The sequence below is a fragment of the Idiotropiscis lumnitzeri genome, chromosome 12 (assembly GCF_059441095.1).
Source record: "Idiotropiscis lumnitzeri isolate Australia: NSW breed Sydney's pygmy pipehorse chromosome 12, RoL_Ilum_1.0, whole genome shotgun sequence".
NCBI classification, from domain to species: Eukaryota; Metazoa; Chordata; class Actinopteri; order Syngnathiformes; family Syngnathidae; genus Idiotropiscis; species Idiotropiscis lumnitzeri.
In genome coordinates, this window is record NC_142402.1 from 8,871,189 (window position 1) to 8,889,318 (window position 18,130).

Sequence of the window (18,130 nt, forward strand, 5' to 3'; positions counted from 1 at the left end):
ATTCATCCTTTCATCTATCACGCGCAAATGACGTGACGTCATCTTTAGTAGACGTCTCCATGAAATGGAATTTGAATGAATGGAATGGAATTGAAAAGCTTCAGCTCATATCCCCCTGAATAATTTTAACTCCTCCCACCTCACTACTTTGGTCATATGAGATGATAAAATGAACCTTTACACACGGGACCTTATTTCCCTCCGTAAACACTTTTTTAATTGGGTGCACGTCAATTTCAGTGTGCACATGCAGATTGCGTTTACATTAGATGTTGTATTGGTTTTTGTAACGTGAACGAGTACATAAAAGTATCGGATTTAACAAAAAATAGGAATCGGGCAGTGCGATCGTTGGTCTCCTCAGTCCAAAAAGGTTTGTTTAATAACTTTTGTGGCTCGATCAATCTCCGTTAATTACAATCTTGCCTTCTGATTCAACTAATCTTGAGAAGACGATGACCTAAAGCACACTGCCAACACAACCAAGGACGTCCTCAGGCGGGGGAAAGTAGACTGGCTAAAACAATCACCGGACCTTAACCCAATCGAGCATGCATTTCACCTCCAGAAGAGGAGACTGATGGGAGAAACCTCCAGAAACAAACAATAACTGAAAGAGGCTGCCGTAAAAGCCGGGAAAAAACATTTGAAATGAAAATTGCAAGTCTGGTGAGGTCAACGGATTGAAGACATGATGCAATTACAGCAAGTGAGTGTTATGCAACCAAATATGAACAATGATTGACTTTAAGTTCATTTAATAATATCGTTGTTGAACACGTTCATATGTTCACTACCTTGAAATGAAACTGGGATTCTGAATCTTCCGCTCTGAAACGCGAATGTCTTCAGCATACATCAAAAACAAAGGAATTGAGCTTGCCGTTCAAATACTTTTTGGAGGTCTAGCGGACTGCACTATGGCAATGTGGGTGTATTCAAAACTGAAGCGAAAAATAAAAATAAAATCTCATGACGTCACCGAGTCATGCCGGATCACTACATTCCCGGAAAATGTTTTTCATTCGAAAAAGTAACTGGCCCGAATGCATGTAATGAGTGAAAACAACCTTGCTCCGGGGAGAGAACGCCGACATGGTCCCGTTTGCGTGCATTCTTCACCTGGTATGCGTCACCCGGGGCGAGGTGACAGAGGTCATGAGAGCTGGCCGCACGGTGGACCTGGTGCGAAAGCAAAGCGCCACGGGGGAAACTAGGATGACCAACAACACCATCATCATAATCAGCACATCTTTAGCTGCAGGACTCGCATTTTGTGTAACCATGGAGACAATTACAGGGAGGGCTTTTGCTCTAAGGGGATGTGCAAAGTTGGGGTCAATGAAATAGAATAGAAATAGAAATCCCTTTATTGTCATTGTACTCAAGTGTGCAACGAGATTAGAGGGCTCCCCTCTCCAGTGCAATACAACAATAATACAGACAAATATATAAATTAGATAAATAAAGAAGACAGTGCAATGGAATTCAGTACTGAATAGGGCATATAGAAACACATCACAATGCTGTTTTGCGAGGTTAGGGTGGTCTCGTGTGTGTGTGAGAGTTCAGTATGGAGATGGCTCTCGGAAAGAAACTGTTTCTCAGTCTATTGGTCCTTGATTTGATGCATCTGTAGCGCCTGCCAGAGGGCAACAGGTCGAACAGGTGTGAGTTTGGGTGGGTATTGTCATTGACGATGTTGAGAGCCCTTCTGAGGCACCGGGCGGTGTAGATGTCCGACAGTGGGGGGAGAGGGCAGCCAATAATCCTTTGCGCTGTTTTGACTGTCCTCTGGAGCCTCACTCTGTCCGCCTCAGTGCAGCCGCTGTACCAGGTGGAGACACAGTACGTCAGCAGGCTCTCGATGGACGAGTGGTAGAAGGCCAGCAGCAGCTTCCTGTCCAGGTTGAATTTCCTGAGAACTCTGCAGTGGCCTTCAATTTTGGTTGGTTTAAAAGTGTCAAATTTCGAATACTTTTTATTGCCATTTACAATTTCTTGAGAAGGGTTTGACTGAGGTCAGACGCAAAAATGGCAGGTTCCCTTTGGCATCTGGCGCATTGGCGAGGGAAAGGTTAGACTCCAACGCTTGTGTGACAGTGTACATCATGCATGATCGTTCGCCACTCGGAGGAGAATGGTGCGCATCCGATTCTGTATTATGTCAACATGTCACTTCTCATCTGCATGTGTGTCTCAGCTGCGTCTCACTCATGTGGGCCTCGCGTGAGAACATTACTTTGACCCAGTAAATGTGGTCTCAATATTGCATGTGCGTGCGTGCGCCGGTGTCGCAGGAATGCAGAATATATGATCTTGAATGTGCAAGTGTATCCGGCTATATTCCTCACGCTTACACCTCGGGCTTTTGTGCCAGACGAACCCCGATCACAAAGGAACACCTCATTTCAGTTCTCGGTGTCACATCAGACAGCAGCAAATGACACACAGGCACAGAGGAATTAAGAAACGTGAAGCGCCACTTTTTTTGTTATTCATATGCACACACATTTCCCTGCACCAAAAGATGATCAAATGTGGCACGTCTGCGCCACATTTTTCGAATGGCTACTTTGGTTGTGCGCCCCGGGCTTAATCGCAGGCGCATGACAATTGGACCCCTGCGACAGCGTTTTTACGGAGAGCAAAGCGTAGCCGATTTGATTTCAAGTGGCTGCCAACTGTCTTATGTGCCTGCCCACTAAATAGCCCCCGTCAAAGTTAGCTCACAGTGCATTTGAGAGTCCTTAAACACAAGTGGAACAGTTTTTATGATGTCGCCTGACCCGGGAACAGCAGCATGTGGATTCAATATAAGTGCTTGAGTTTAACCAAAACGAAGGAAATGAGCAAAGACTCTCATTAGGCAAAGCAACGGAAGCGATGAAGTTGTCTCTCGTGCTCCAGTCTGGAACGGTATCCGCAGAAACATCAAAGACGAGGGCCCCCCCCACCCCCCCTCAAATACTCGAGGCACCAAAATCGAAGAAAGCAAAGCCACTCAAAGGATTATTCTCCTCTAGTCGCATGTGGCCATACGCTCTCACAAGTAAAAGACTGTGCAAGTATAAGTGTGCGTGCATGCGTGTGCGTGCATGCGTGTGCGTGCATGCGTGTGCGTGCATGCGTGTGCGTGCATGCGTGTGCGTGCATGCGTGTGCGTGCATGCGTGTGCGTGCATGCGTGTGCGTGCATGCGTGTGCGTGCATGCGTGTGCGTGCATGCGTGTGCGCACTCATGCCAGGAGACAGCTGCGGGTCGAAGAATGAGTTGACCAGCAAAATATAATCAACGATTTGATCATTATTCAGGAAACTGCTGCACCGTGAAGTAATTCAAGTAAAAATAAAACAAAATTGTCAATATTATGTAGACACCGAAAAGCATCCAGCCTTAATTTAAATATCAAAGGCTTACACCCAAGGTGGTTCGTGCTGCAGATGCACCTCCTGTATCACACTTTTAACTATCCTGATGAGGGTACAAAGAAGCGATCACTGTTAATTGAAGAACATTTTAGATGACTAAAGCACTCACACTCTGTCTTTAAGTAGAAATAGAAATGCTTTAATAAAAAATACTCTAGTAGTACTAAGACGTGCAATGATTAATCAATGATTATTGGGTCGATTAATCGTTTGAGGACCTTTTCGTTTTAAAATTGTCTAAATCATTGGGATTTCAGATTCTCTATATAGGTGTCAGACAGCAGTCCGATTATATTTGTGATGAATCCAATTATAACATTTGCAAACATCTTTTACAATGATCAACATTTGTACCTGTTGTCTGACATGTTACGGACCAAACCAGTGACTGAATTATAATATAAGTTTGTGCATTTTCTTCATTTTATTTCATGAATAAAGGGATTGACCATAAATCGTGTTCCTTGATTAATCCACCAAATAATTAAGAAGTACTGATTCAATTCCTTTACTTAAGTTAAAAAAAAAAAAGTACAGGTTGAACGATACTACAAGTAAAGGTAAAAAAAAAAAAAGTTTGCACTCTCAAAAAATTGACTCCAGAATAACTTCCCCCTTTTGTTAACTTACATGATGCTCCTGCTGAGAAATGGGGGGGGGGTATCCCTGGACACAGCTTAGCCGCAAGCTAAGTTTTGACAGGATAATCATGATTGAACTGACAGAAAGTACTGCATAAAAAAACTAAACAATAACAACATAGCAAAAATGCTAAATTAGCTAGAAATGAAGCAGAGAATTTTTGAACATCACAAGATGTTTTTTAGGCTCTTTAGGCAACATCAAACAACCGATGATGGGGACGGATATCTTGAATCTGTTGCGTCATCATTCATGGTCACTTGTTCACATTCCCTCTTGATGCTGCCACCCCTCTTTTTTTCCCCCTTTGAAGTCCCGAAGTTTTCAATTATCAACCAGTCAAACAAGCTCTCAACTGCATTTGCCTCTTCCGTTCTCTCTTTGTTTCTGTTTTATTATCCTTTGATGAAGCTGGACTGAGGCCTCATAACGCATGATTACGTTTCATGTGACGTCATGCCTGGCAGTGTTTCTTCTTTTAGAATAAAGGTAACAATGAAAAAAATGCACAAAAACATAAGAAGCCTGTGATTTAGTGATGGGCATGATCGTTATTTTTTAACAGAATCATTAGAATTCACTTCATCAAAAAGAATCATTCAAAAGATTCGTTCACTGAATCGTTCACGCAACTCTCCCCAACAAACCCCCTCATCGCCCGGGCACAGGTGGAAAGGTTAAAAAAAATATTTTAAAAAATGTTGCAGTTATTGTGAATTTTTTATTATTTCTATCAAAAAACGTTTCTCATTTTGATAAGCTATCCAGAAAATTGAAGGATAGACCCGGAAAGAACTGGCCGAAAATAGCGTTCACCTATCACTCCTCCTCTATAAATAAACGAACAAAAGAATAAAATCACACCCACTCAAACAAAGCACATGGAAAATATTTAGTTCATAACCTCGGCTAAATCTAGGATGCTGAGGGAAAGAGGATTTCAGTCCGCATGTACAGATAATCTTTGGACGAGGCTGGCCAAGAGAAACCTTGGAATTCTGTTAACAAAATGAGAGAAAAGAGCACGAGGCGTGCTTATCTCAGACAGACTGCTGCAATCCAACCCAGTCTGATGAATAAAGAGGTTTTAGCCTCATAAGAGATTATCGAGAAGTGAATGGAAAGAACGGGAGTCCTCACGTCTGGACTCGTAATGACTCATCACACTGAAAATGGTTTTGTGCTATTGACTCGTGGGTGAATGTTTTATTCTACCCAACACTGCCCCCTGGCTGCAAAAACGCACATTTCACCTTCTACAGTATTCTGTTTGATATTGTGGCTTGTAGTTGTTACGCTATTTTCTTATTGCTTATCAAAACCGACTTCCTATGAATAAATTGACTAGCAAACAGGACTAATCTGATTTGCTTTTCAACACTCAAATTGCAAAAAAAAGCGCATCATTCAGCTGAGGGGAGAAGATAAAATGAAAACCAGATCACACTTACTGACATTTTTATTGGCTGTCACCATTTATTTCTATAAATTTACGCTACTATTTTATTTTAACTGTCAAAATGTGAATATTTTATTGCAGCTTGTATGTCAATTTGTAGCATGTTTTTAAGTGTAAATGAAATTCCCAATATATTTCAAATCTATTCATCACTTGTTTGCTTTTTTAAAATCAGTGCAGATGCAGCATTTAAGAAGAGGAAATGTGAGATGCTTCTTGAATTTCCTTTCACACATGTAAGGAAGAATCATCGCTGTATTTATTTCTTCAGTTGGTTTGAGTTCACCAAATGATTCCACTCAATCCCACATATTGCATATTGTTCATGTTTTGCCTCTTTTCCTCCAAAACTATTGGGAAAAGTTTTACTTGGAAGCTGGAACGACACAACAACAAATACAAATGTCATAACAATGACAAGAAAAAAACAGTACAACTGATGGAACTGTCCCATGTTGTTCCTAGAGGAACAAACATCAGTCATACTCTTTTTTTTTCACAAATGGTAAAGCCTTGAGTGCAAACTTGCAATCTTTTGTGGGTTTTCCATGTCAGACAGGACCTGAGAGAGGGATATTTAGCCCAAAAGTCCCAGAGGTTTGCTTTGATTTCATGTTCATGTTCATGAGGTCCTGCGTAGCAGAGATGGACAATGTTTTGCTTTTGTCTCTGTGTGGGACGTGAAGGAAGTCCACAACGGCACAAGTGGGCTTGGGACGCCTGCGTCTTATTGCCCTTTTCTCTGCCCGGGTCTTGGTCGGGGACAGACCTTGGCATACCCGCGAGCAGGCGGTGGTGATCCCACAGAAGGAGGGATCGTCCGAATGCGACGATGTCTCCGAGCTGCCCTCGGATGGAAAGTCTCTGAAGGCGGGTAGAAGCAACCTCCTCGTCAGGGCCGCCGGGTTTGTGGTGATGGGAACGTTGTTCCATACGGCGGCTCCATTGCATGCCAGTGGAGCGGCATGAAAGGACGTCAGAGTCTGCACTTTTTCAATGGGTTTCACCTTACGCCGTTTTTTCTGAATGGGGACGAGTTGAGACAACAGACAGAGGTAGGTTAGGTCACATCCACACATTTTTTTCTTTGTATGACAGTGTGTTGTGTGAACCATTTTAAGTCTGTCTCTCTTCACAGTTGCGCGCCATCGCTTGGTTGATATTTTTGCTTTGTGGGGTGCGGCAAAATGGAAACTACGAGCAGGCTTCAGATACATTGCCAAAAGGACAACACGGGCGAGGAGCAGACGCTCACACTGAAATAACCGGCTAACCTGACTAGGCCACACCCCTTCAAGGCACACATCCAACACATGAATACATGAATACCACAGTACGTACAACCTTATAAAGTTAGTTGTTTCATGCCATTAAACACAACCAAAAATGTGTTGTTTTTTTTTCAAAACCGATTTGATATCGGAGTAGACTGAGTTTTGAGCTTGGTCACGGAACAAATTAAACTCGAAAATTAAAGTCGTGGTAACACGATAAATAATTTCAAGCTGAGCAATGTTTTTCTGCACCTTTCTGTTAGCTTGAATCTCCTCAGGATGAAGACTTTCGGGACCTGCGAATCAAAGAACATTCATGTTCATTTCGACTGGAAATAAGCTCGAGATGAACAGTTCATCGTCAGACAATCCTAAATCAAACGAAAACGCATCTGTACCTTTACTAGGCACTAACTGGAATGAGTGGATCAGTGGGTAGGATGCACTCCTCTTCAAACTGCAGTCATCACCGGAAGTGAAATTCCTGATATGAAAATAATCACTGATGGGGAAAAAAAAATACACTCCCCTATGGATTCTAATTCAGATGCTTTTGATGAGTAATACAATAACAGGGCAAAATGGGTTGTTCTTTTTAAAACGGATTGAGAACATAGTTTTTTTTTTCAACTTTACGTCGTTTTTTTATTTATTTATTTACAAATGACAAGATGCAGTTGTATCGGTACCTTTCGGCACAGCAGTAGGTGTAGCTGTTTAATGTGGGTGGTTCTGGCTCTGCATTTGGAGGTGTGATGGAGATGCGGCAGCGGTTGGCAAACAGCGCCAAGCCGAAACACAGACTCAGCAGCAGGCACAGCAGCAGGTAGTTGTGCCTGTCTGACACCTGGGAGGCAGACCCACCCGTGATATCGTTAGCAAAACTCCAGAAGTGTTCATCACGAAAAGAGGGTTCATTTAAAAATAAGCAAATAAATAAATAAATAGTTTGACACATTGCAAGTGGATCATGATTACATACACAAATGGTGCGCGTGCTTTACAGGGAGACTTTTGCCGCTGGTTCGTCTATTGTGGTCAGCGCTCGGAAATCACTAAGTGCAGTGTGAGAATAGCTTGTGTATGCAGCTAAAGCTGTGGCTGGAATGTGTTAAAAATAAGAATCTTTACCTCGTTCTGCAACTGGTTGACCTGCGCTGACAGGTTGAGAACCATCTGAGTCACATTCTCCAGCTGGCCTTGCAGCACCTGAATGGACTCCGTCTGACGCTGGTCCTACATGAGAATATTTGTGTGGTTAATTAAGCATCTGACCGCATTATGTAGCATGGTCCAAATTTGGAAAACATCTGCTATTTCCGAAACACTCTCAGAACAATGGATGAGAAATCTTCCTCACTTGCTCCTCTGCAATTCTGGAGGTGTTCTGGAGTTTAATAATGGTTTTGTTGAAAGCCTTCTGCATTTCCTCCATCTGCTTCCGATATCTAGGAATAAAAAAAAAAAACAAGGTTAAACAAAAGTAAACGACATCTCACCCAGGTTATTTCTTGACCTTACCTCTGACTGAGCTGCTCCAAATAGCGGCCACTGAGCGACATATTCATCTCCAGGGCCTTAATGCGGTTGTTGAGTCGCATGAACACCGACTCCTTCTGGCTGGAGCCGTGGACCGGGTTGCCATTCTGTTCTGTGCCATTCGGGGGATCTGCGTAGATGTCTGAGAGTGACGGTGAGGGAGATGTTGAAGGCAAAGAAGGGAGACCGGGGGTAGAGACATCTTCTGTGAGCTCATCTGCTTTGGTATCTATGACGACTGGGGCACTGGTAGGGAGCTCAAGTTCAACGGGTGTGTGTGGAGCAGGCGGGCATGGCTCAGTGGTAAGCACGCCATTGTCGAGTACAGCTTCAGGGTCCGGGGACTGATGTACATGAGGGGAAGCAGTCTGCGACTCACCTGTCATATCAGGATTTGGGATCGAGTCACGTATCGCTACGCTGGCCTTTATTTCTGTCGGTGCCACTTTGTCATCATCCACTGCGGTTCCCATGATCGAGCTCGTGGGAGGTGCTAGCGAAGCCTCTGTATGCTTCTCCACAGCGGGCATGTCTTGGCTCCCCTCGGAGCTGTGTGGCTTTGCTGGAGCCAGAGAAGAAAGCTGTGGAGTCTCAACAACAGTCGGGTTGGCAGCGGATGAATCGGTGGTGGTGGGTTTGGGGAGGCTTGATGTCTGACTGGGCTCTAGTATCGGAGGTTCGGACATAGAGTCATAATGAGACTCTTCGACAGTGTTCTCTGGCGGCTGAGGTGCTTGTGACAGGCTGGCTGCGCTTTCTGGCTCCCCCCCAGGAGCTTGTTCTTGTTCGTTGGGGTGATGTGCCTCACTGTGATGCTGCTTGGGCTCGGGACAGGCAGAGGAGGGTGGAGGTGGGAGCCAAGTTTGAGTGTGGATGGAAGGAGGCGTTTGCTTTCTGTCCGTGGATTGGCATTTCCTTTTTTTAAACAGTAGCACCAAACATTGTCGCTGCAGATACTCCTGAAGGGAGGCTGTACACGAACAAGAGGAAAACAAAGGAAGAAATTCACAGAAGTCTATATTTTCCGGTTCAGTACGATCTATTTTCTCCCTCTCCCCTTCTAACTCCTCCTCTTTATCTAAAAGTGTGATTGTCGAGCTGATAGATTCTTCTTCCTCTGACTCTAAAGGAATAACAATTTGTTCCTCCAGTGGGGGAGGTCGCTGATCATTGTTATCAGATGGAAGCAGTTCTGGGACAGACGTTGAGGGTGAGGCACCAGTTTCAGTGATTTCGGTGTGTGGAGACAATGTTGCTTCTTCTAACTCTGAACTAGAAGGAGCAAAAACAACAAACTCAGACTAAATGGACAGTTTGAATATACTGCACGTCATTTCTTTTATAGATTCAGTAATAAATGTGTTTTTGGGCCAAACAATAGTTACATGGGAATATTATGATCGTTTTTGCTTATATAAAATGGTTGACTCTTACAATTTGTCCCCACACTTCTGAAAAGATGGGTACATCTCTGGATAGTTACGACTGATGCAATGAGGCTTTTGACAGGTACTCACACGGTGGTTGTGTCAGTGATCTGACTTTGAGCAATTGTTTTGTTAACCCCAGGCCCATTCACATTCACATCCTGGGATGATAGGTTTCCTACAAAACACAAAGAATTAAAAATAAAATATTAACTTTGAACATGAGCACAAAAAATCCTAATTTACATTACAGCACTTCACTGCCATATTAGCAAGACAAAAATGTAATGAATAATCGAAAATCAATTTAAAATGAATAGAAACTGTTTCAAATCTGTATCGATGCAAAAAAAAAAAAAAACATAGGATCAATATAGAAATCACAAAATGATTTGTAATAACAGTGGGTTATTACACGTTAATTTATTTTGATGTTTAGTTCTGGCACTCACAAAACACTAATAAGATAAAAATGTAGTTAAACAAATTATCCGTTCATTTTTAAGGTTTTTTTTTAAATTTTTTTCCAAGTTACAAAAGGTTAGCTAAACTAAAAATCGAATCGAGGCTTGAGTGAATCCTTACATCCCTAGTCGCAAGGCACAGACAGGCATACCCACACTATCTAATGATATCCAATCAAAAGATAATGCTACTCAGGTATGATATATTAATTTAACACTATTAATATTGTTTTTATTGCGGTAGTGTGTATTAAGCAAAGCACAGCAAAATATAATGAAAAAAATACTCTTCACTAAATAATTCTCCAATATTGGATGTTGGATTTAGAACGACTGCATATTTTCATGTATGAGAGGATTGAATCTCGTTAACAACAGAGGCAAAGGGTGTTGCTACTATTTGATCGTAAAAATGTGAGGTTGATGACTGGGACATACCTTGCGTTTCTGAGTTGCCACCAAGAACATTCACGGCAATATTATTCACCATGTTCAAAATGACATCTGAGAAGTAACACAAAACACACACAAATTTAAAGAAAATTGAGAATGTAGTCGCTCTTTTTCAGTCTTCTTTACGCTTAAAATAAAAAAAAGGTTTTATATTCTTACCCTTTGCAGAGCCAATCAGATTCTTGGAATATTTGACTTCACCAGGTCCATAGCCAGACACATAATCTGAAGGAGGAAAACATTCCTTACCCATCCAATATTTACAACAAATTCACAAATACCATATGAATACACAAATTTAAAAAAATCTATAATATTTCTGTGAGTCACGTATACCTGAAGAAATACTGTCAATCTATGAATATATATCTTGAACACATAAAATTAACAATACTCTATCTAAATAAAAACTAGATAAATACATACCCAAGTCATCATCTTGATCTTCTGGTCTTTCAGAAGGCTCGGCTATTTCTTCATACTCTTCCACCATGCTTGTCCCAAACACTCTGTAAAAAATAAAGTCATTCTCCTCTATGGACGCTTACAAAAGTTGTTTTGTTGGCTCAAGGGCAGCTTTCATTTACTAATCAGGCAGAATAATCAAATTGGACCACATGATGGTCAGATTATTTCAAACAAAATCTCTTGGGAGAATTACAATCACAACGATTGTAAATGTGCAAAAGCTTTTTTTTTTTTTTTTTTTTTACTTTAACTCTCTTAAGCCTATGTGTTTTATAATCAGTAACTCTTTGAGACGCGCGCACCAACACATAAGCAGACACAGTGAACACTCGCTTCTAAATAACACCAAAGCTGCAAAAAGTCTGTTGATCCTTTTGTAGATGTGCTGCAGCCACAGTGGTAAGAGTAGTCCATACCTAATAAGACTGAGCGGACAGAAATGTTCAGAGCCAAAATGAGAGAGCAGCTCAACCTACAGAAACAGTGGACAAACAAGGTATTATTTCTGAACACAGACTGGTAGCAGTGATTTGAAAACGATTCTAGTCGTGAGAATGTTGGATCATTTAACACAGCAGGATTATTTAATTGACACGGTGTGAGTTTCACAATGAAGGCAAAATTGATTCTAGTGTTGTTAGCAGCATGTCAGATTAGAAGCTGATCAGCCAAAAGGACGAATTTGTTCAAATCAAAATGGGATCTCGTCCATGAGTCCTACTGAATTTATTCCAATCGCAGACATCACAAAACACAGGCTAACCTTTATGTACTTGGTGAACATCTGAAGCAAGAGAAGGGGAGAGGAAAACATTATAAGCTGTATAGGTGCACTGAAAACAATCTCACATGCATCTACTAAGAAAATGAATTAAATTAAAGAATTGTCTTGTTTCTAACCACCTAACAATAAAAAAAAATTAAAAAATAAAAACAAGCAGAAGAAGAGACGGTCAGTCCAATGACAAAAAACAAAACTAACAACAACTAGACATGGCTTACCTTGACATATTTAGCATAAAGCTGCTCATCTAATGGAAAGCTCTGGACTGTGCGTTCGTCCCGGCCATGAAAGGTTCCCAACTTGAGCCATTTGTTGGTTGGATATCTACACAAGCACATTTGTAAAAACGGCAAGAAAGTAGTCCTGTTGCTTGGTAGCTCATCAGAAAAAAAAAAAAAAACTTTCATGAATTGAGTGTTAGGATTTTGTAACCCTTGCTTGGCTCAAATGGTATTTGCAGTTTACCTGTCACTGATGGAAACGAGAAAGTCTTTGGGTGTAGACGAAAAGAGCTCAAAATTAGCGATATCCAACTGCTTCACCTGAATGGGCTCGCACAGCTCGATTATGAACCTGTGAGAGAAGAACACAAACACCGACACTAATCATTCATTTTTGCAAAGACAACCGGTGCTTCACGCAAAACACGTACCAGATTTTATTACTGCATGGGTTAAGCATGTACAAGTCCATATTCTCCTTCAATATGGCTGAAGTGCTCTGGAAGCGACAAAACATTCTTTATGCAAAACACCTTGCGTCTTGATTGGCGACTGCTGCAGTGCCACGTAACATACTTTAGCTTCTGGGTTAGCACCAAGGATCTTTGCGCCACACTCCACCGAAGCATAGTTGTTGAAGTTTTTCTGCACCTTCTTCACGACATTGGAGCCGCCATTCGTGGAAGTATGTGTGGAGAGCGCTAATGGAAAAATATGATTATTGCAGTTCAGGTTTCAAACAAGATGGCTCGATAAAGATGAACTCATACTTTTTTCATTTTCCACCTCCATCATTTTCCGTTTCCACTCATCAAATGTTGGAATGTCCTCAGGGTCTTTGCTGTTCACACTGGGATCGGTGTCCGTGCTGAGTGCGGTACTCGCGTCCTATGAGGGACAAAATGTAAGCTGGGACTGCCGGTTGAGGGGGCGGCGGACTTTCGGTACCCCTGTCACTTACTTGCTCGGTCAGAGTGTGTGATGTGTTCCCCTCCAGATGCTGACCAGCCTGGGCGCTTGGAGGGTCACTGTGAGTTTTGGTACCGGTTGTGTGAGCATTTGACATGTTTTCCAAAACTACTGGAGGAGGCCTGCAGGAAGACAAAAACACAGTTTGAGTTCAGCGCGATCTGAAAATAACCAATTGGACTGCGCTCACTACCTGTCATGATCATAGGGGTTGGTCTCTTCCGCGCATTCAGGGGGAGCCAAGTCAGAGTCAAGGATCTCAGAATCAGCTTCATCAGTCGCATTATCTGAAACTCTAAGATGACATGAGCACGTTACACGATTAGAGTGTTATCAAGTTAACAGAAAAAATTATGTAATATCTTTATGAATAAAATCTGTTATTGGATTATTGAAAAGACTTGCCTGACTTTAACAGTGTCTTGAAGCATACCAATGGCTGGGCTGTCACTTTCCTCCACAGTGGATTCACGGACTGTGTCGGAAGACATAATGAGGACAACTGAGTCTTGGTCTTGAGTAGAGGATGCATCAAGGGCGTCCGTGTCCAAGTGTTGCTTGTGTTCCGGCTCCGGTTGGGAAAGGCCACTGTTGACCTCTAACGTTACATCTTTGCTGGGCTCGTCCAGCTCAGAGACCTGGAAGATAAAGGCCAAGCAAATCTCTTGAAATGTTTCACATAGATTGCACCAAAATATTGTGTTATGTTGCTGAAGGAAAAGAGGACCTTGAAAATCGGTAATTCTAAGAATGGACTGAAAGTTTTTACATTTATGATTACAAAAACAGTGATTAATTAATGTATTAATATCTTAATGAATTAATTGACATTAATAAAAAGGCAACAATTCAAGCATGGGGGCTAGGTATCAATTCAGATTAGGAAAATCGGTTCAATTCACAAGAGCCCGATTTTATTCGAGTTACGATTCAGGATTAAGTTGAGGATTTCACGCAGTACCAATTTTACATGAAAGACATTCGTACAAGAAGCATTGCTGAAAATAGTAGAAACATCTTGCTCTAACTTGATGCATTAGTAAAAGTAAGAATATTCACATTAAGAATTGAACCCATGGCAGTTACATTAATATATGTTTTATTGAACATGACCTGATCAAAACAAGAAATCATTTAAATCAATTCCAACCACATGGCAGGCTGTGTGAATAAAAGCACATCATGAGACTCACATTTGTGTTACTCACAGTTTATTTTTGTTTTTTTAAACAAATTTACAGACACCTGCCTTTATTTAAGCTTGTTGGTGCTGATCTCAGTGGTGTTGATTTGATAATGCTTCTCTCGAGTAGTGACAAGGTATCATGTTATGCAAAAAGTCATATGAATGTCTGGGGAAAACACGCATTAAACGGATCGCTTTATGACTCAATATAAGGATATGAAAATGAAAATATGTTTTTTTTTAAACACAGCCCATATGCGCATTGAAGTACTTGTGTCGTACACTATTCTTTCGAAGTGAGAATAAACAACAAATTGACATTTAACTCGCCTCTGAATGTGTCTGTTGTTTGTCCTCCACCTGTGTAGCCTGCTCTTCTTTTTGATAGTCCCCTTGGGACTGCTCATTTCTGGACAAGGACTGGGGGAACAAAACCAGGCTTTCATCCACCTGAAGGCATCATACACATTGTGATACATGAGCAAAACAGTATTAGAAACCAATCAGAAACATGTTACCCTAATAGCGTTCACAGACTTCCCACTTCTGTAGAAATATCACTCGAGATGCTCTGATACACATCATAAGATGTTGGCAATTTATCATTTATGCTCACTGACCCTGCATTTTTTCCAAGTCAGCCTCTTGATTGCTTAATACTTATAAACTTGAGGAAATTGTTATAGCTTTAACCTGGAACCAGATGGAAAAAAAACTCATTTGCTTTTGCATTTAAACTCATCAAGTGTATCTAAATTCATAAATTACTACCAATACTTGTATTCAAGCTCGAGGAATTTCATTGTTTCCACAAAAAACATTCGATGGTGATGCTATTTATGGGATTGATTGTTGAAGAAGGCCTGCAACTCAGAAACTGTCAAGCCAACCTTGTCTTGCTGGTGAGAGTCTCCAGACTCTTCCTGCAAATTGATGTCCTGCGCAGGCTCAGACCTTTGAGCCTCCTGGTCTGGCTCTGCGCAATCAACATGGCAGCTAGGAAACCTGCAGGACAAAGAAGCAATCATCACTGACTGACTACACGATGCCTCGCTTACAGTGCAACCCCCCAAGCTTGAACATCCCACAAAACGAATACATAGACACTTTACCTCTGGTCTGACGTGTGGGAAAAAAAGTTTGGAAATTAGAATGGTGGTCTTTGGTCTTTGACTTGTACAGTGCTTTTTCACCTGTTAAGGCATTCAAAGCACTTCACACTGATTCACATTTATGTACTGATGACGAAGCATGAGGAGCAACTGGGGGTTCAGTATCTTGCTCAAGGACACTTCACAAACTCTGGGTTTGGAGACAACCAGTCTACCGCAAAGCCATGCCATCCAAAAACTTTTAAATAGATTATCACTGAAAAAATTGTGTTTGCTGATAAAGACGGATGAATCAAGAACACGTGACATTTTATGTGTGTGACGCACTGAGAAAGTCCAGGTGGCTTGTAACACCACGTGGCTAATTTATCTTATCAGTTTGCAAAGTCAGACAGGGGTGGAAAATAAAAAAATAACATACTATACACATATTTTTGTTCTGGGAATAAAAGCACAACAACTGTAAGGCCAGTTCCTTATTTTTGCTGGAATCAAAAGAAGAGAGAGGGATCATGCAGCATAATGACGCACAATGCCAAAACAACAGAAAAAGAAATGTTGGTTCTAAAGTGGCAATGTAAAATCCAGACCAAAGCCCTGTCTAGCATACATTTTATCACCTCAAGACAAAACTGAAATGAGAAAGTCCCCAAAATTAAGTTCACACTGGAAATTGTCGTCATAGCATACCCAGGGTAGTAATTTGACATCCCATTAAAACCAGGTCATTATCTGGATTTCAGGTCAAATACTTAACTTGACAACTGGATCGCTACATTCAAGCTAATGTAAAGATTAGCCTTAGCTCAAAACATCAAATTTTCTAATAAAAGAAAAGTGGCTGCAAATGTATTACCGGTTTTAGTCACCATTATGGTTGGAGAATATAAATCAAGAAATTAATTAATTACAGGACAAAGGTTTAAAATGCTCAAATGATTGCAGATGACACACCTTTACACAGGTCCGGGGACCAATAATGATATCATGATATTTTTAAACAAATACTCATACACTTGTAATAAATATAAATAATCATGATTATGTTTATTCAGATTCTTTCTCACGCTTGTTGACTTTATTGGATTACAAATTTAAAATGACCAAGTGTTCTCACCCAATAGGAGCTACCACTCGCCTAAGAAGATTTTCTCCAAGATTTTAGACTACCAAAGGTCATTAATATTTGATGACAGGGCCTGGCTCGCATTATCATGTCAGTTGTTTTGATGAGGCAATGGTTCGTCATCAAACCTCCCCAAACAGTCGTGCTGACACTTAAAAGGTCTTCCTCAAACCGATGCAGTTCCAAAAGCATGGCATTGCATAGCGGGGCAAAATAAGGGGTGAAGTTTAATCACTACTACATAACTTAATAATTAACTAATATACTGCACTATATGCGTCCCAATCAGACTTTTGTCACTTAAGTGTACAACGCCTCCTTTCCCCTAGCGGATCAAGAAGTCTGTCAGTCGTTTTTGTTTATCGTCCTCCAACATCATGAGCATAGTACATAATCACCCAATGTAATCTCTTTCACGGCAGCAGATGCATCCAGTTTCCAGGAAGGTTTTTAATCCCGACGAACCAAATCTGTGCTACGTTGACATGTATGCGAAGTAGGGCGATGCTGCGCTCACTTATTCGGACCAGTAAAAGCAGTGCTTGTATTGTCTTCGAATGCAACTTTAATCTTCTCTGTTGGGACTATTTGAGCATCAGCAATTTGGTAAAAGCGAGACAACGTCCCGGGCAAGGGTTAGCAAAAGAAGAAGCAACCGACAAGTGAGCCAGCTGCCACATCACAACATAAGCAGCTCGCCAACTAGCACAAGCTAACAAAACGCGTAGTAAGCAGTTCGGCCTTTACCCATTCCACTTTAACAATTAGCTTGAGTCTTTTTACGTTCCGAGTTCATCTCCAAAAGCGAAATAGCACCTACCGAGCACTAAAATTGTAGAAACTTACCAAAATACGAGTGACACAGACAGCCACAGTGTCACAACACGCCATATGATCATCTTCATCCCTGTCCTGTCGGGAAAGACATTCTTGGCGTGCTTGCACAATAAGTCAAATTTGTCTACCTATATGTCCTCTCCACTGTCGGGGGGGGACACGGTGGCAAGCAGGGAAAGCTAAATTTAGCCAACATCCGCGACTTCGGAATCGCTCGCTGCAGCCAAACAACCTGCTACCAACTGTCACTACGTCACGATTTGCTCCACCAATGGCAACGCTGCACTCGGTTTCCGTTGGAGCACTCATTTTAGAACTCGGATTCGTCCAGCAGGCGGAGCTCTTTGCAAAGTGAACCGACAAAAATGAATCGTGAGCGTCTGGTAAATTAATTGAACCCAATTGGCATCAACGCGCCAAACTGTTTAAATCAGAAGCTCCAATCAAAACACGAAAAAAAATACAAAAACAAATAATGATAATAATTAAATTAAATAAAAATCTCTCTCTCTCGCTCTCTCTCTCTCTCTATATATATATATATATGGTATTTATTCAAGTTGGACAAAGTAGGACTCCACTGAAGGCCTCGGTGTAAAATGCACGGCCCTCCACTGTAAGTAGTGAGTAATCAGATGGAGGATAAACTATGCACATTTTTAACAATAATAAAAAACACACATGTAGCCGACAAATAATTTACAACTTGTGGGACTTTGCTAGAGCAGTTCTGCAAGA

The 18,130-nt window shown here is 41.4% G+C and overlaps 1 protein-coding gene across 4 annotated transcripts; it reads right to left on the minus strand.

Moving 5' to 3' along the window:
• Positions 1–5,524: 5,524 nt before the first annotated feature.
• Positions 5,525–17,656, minus strand: LOC148325751 (SUN domain-containing ossification factor-like). 4 transcript variants are annotated; one of them, XM_088311611.1, is made up of 24 exons: positions 17,402–17,656; positions 15,208–15,322; positions 14,648–14,737; positions 13,537–13,769; positions 13,325–13,426; positions 13,124–13,253; positions 12,933–13,050; positions 12,739–12,863; positions 12,594–12,661; positions 12,407–12,514; positions 12,160–12,265; positions 11,921–11,941; positions 11,574–11,629; positions 11,116–11,198; positions 10,849–10,914; positions 10,675–10,740; positions 9,863–9,950; positions 8,328–9,617; positions 8,167–8,254; positions 7,938–8,042; positions 7,496–7,653; positions 7,205–7,308; positions 7,059–7,102; positions 5,525–6,554 (listed from the first exon to the last, which is right to left on the minus strand). In XM_088311611.1, exons 1-24 carry the CDS (start codon positions 17,458–17,460, stop codon positions 6,084–6,086), a joined length of 3,894 nt encoding a protein of 1,297 aa, XP_088167737.1. In that variant the 5' UTR covers positions 17,461–17,656; the 3' UTR covers positions 5,525–6,083. The 4 variants fall into 4 exon arrangements, with proteins under 4 accessions (XP_088167737.1, XP_088167734.1, XP_088167733.1 ...); XM_088311608.1 differs by having other exon boundaries at positions 7,205–7,290; positions 14,648–14,767; XM_088311607.1 differs by having other exon boundaries at positions 14,648–14,767.
• Between the last annotated feature and the right edge of the window lie 474 nt (positions 17,657–18,130).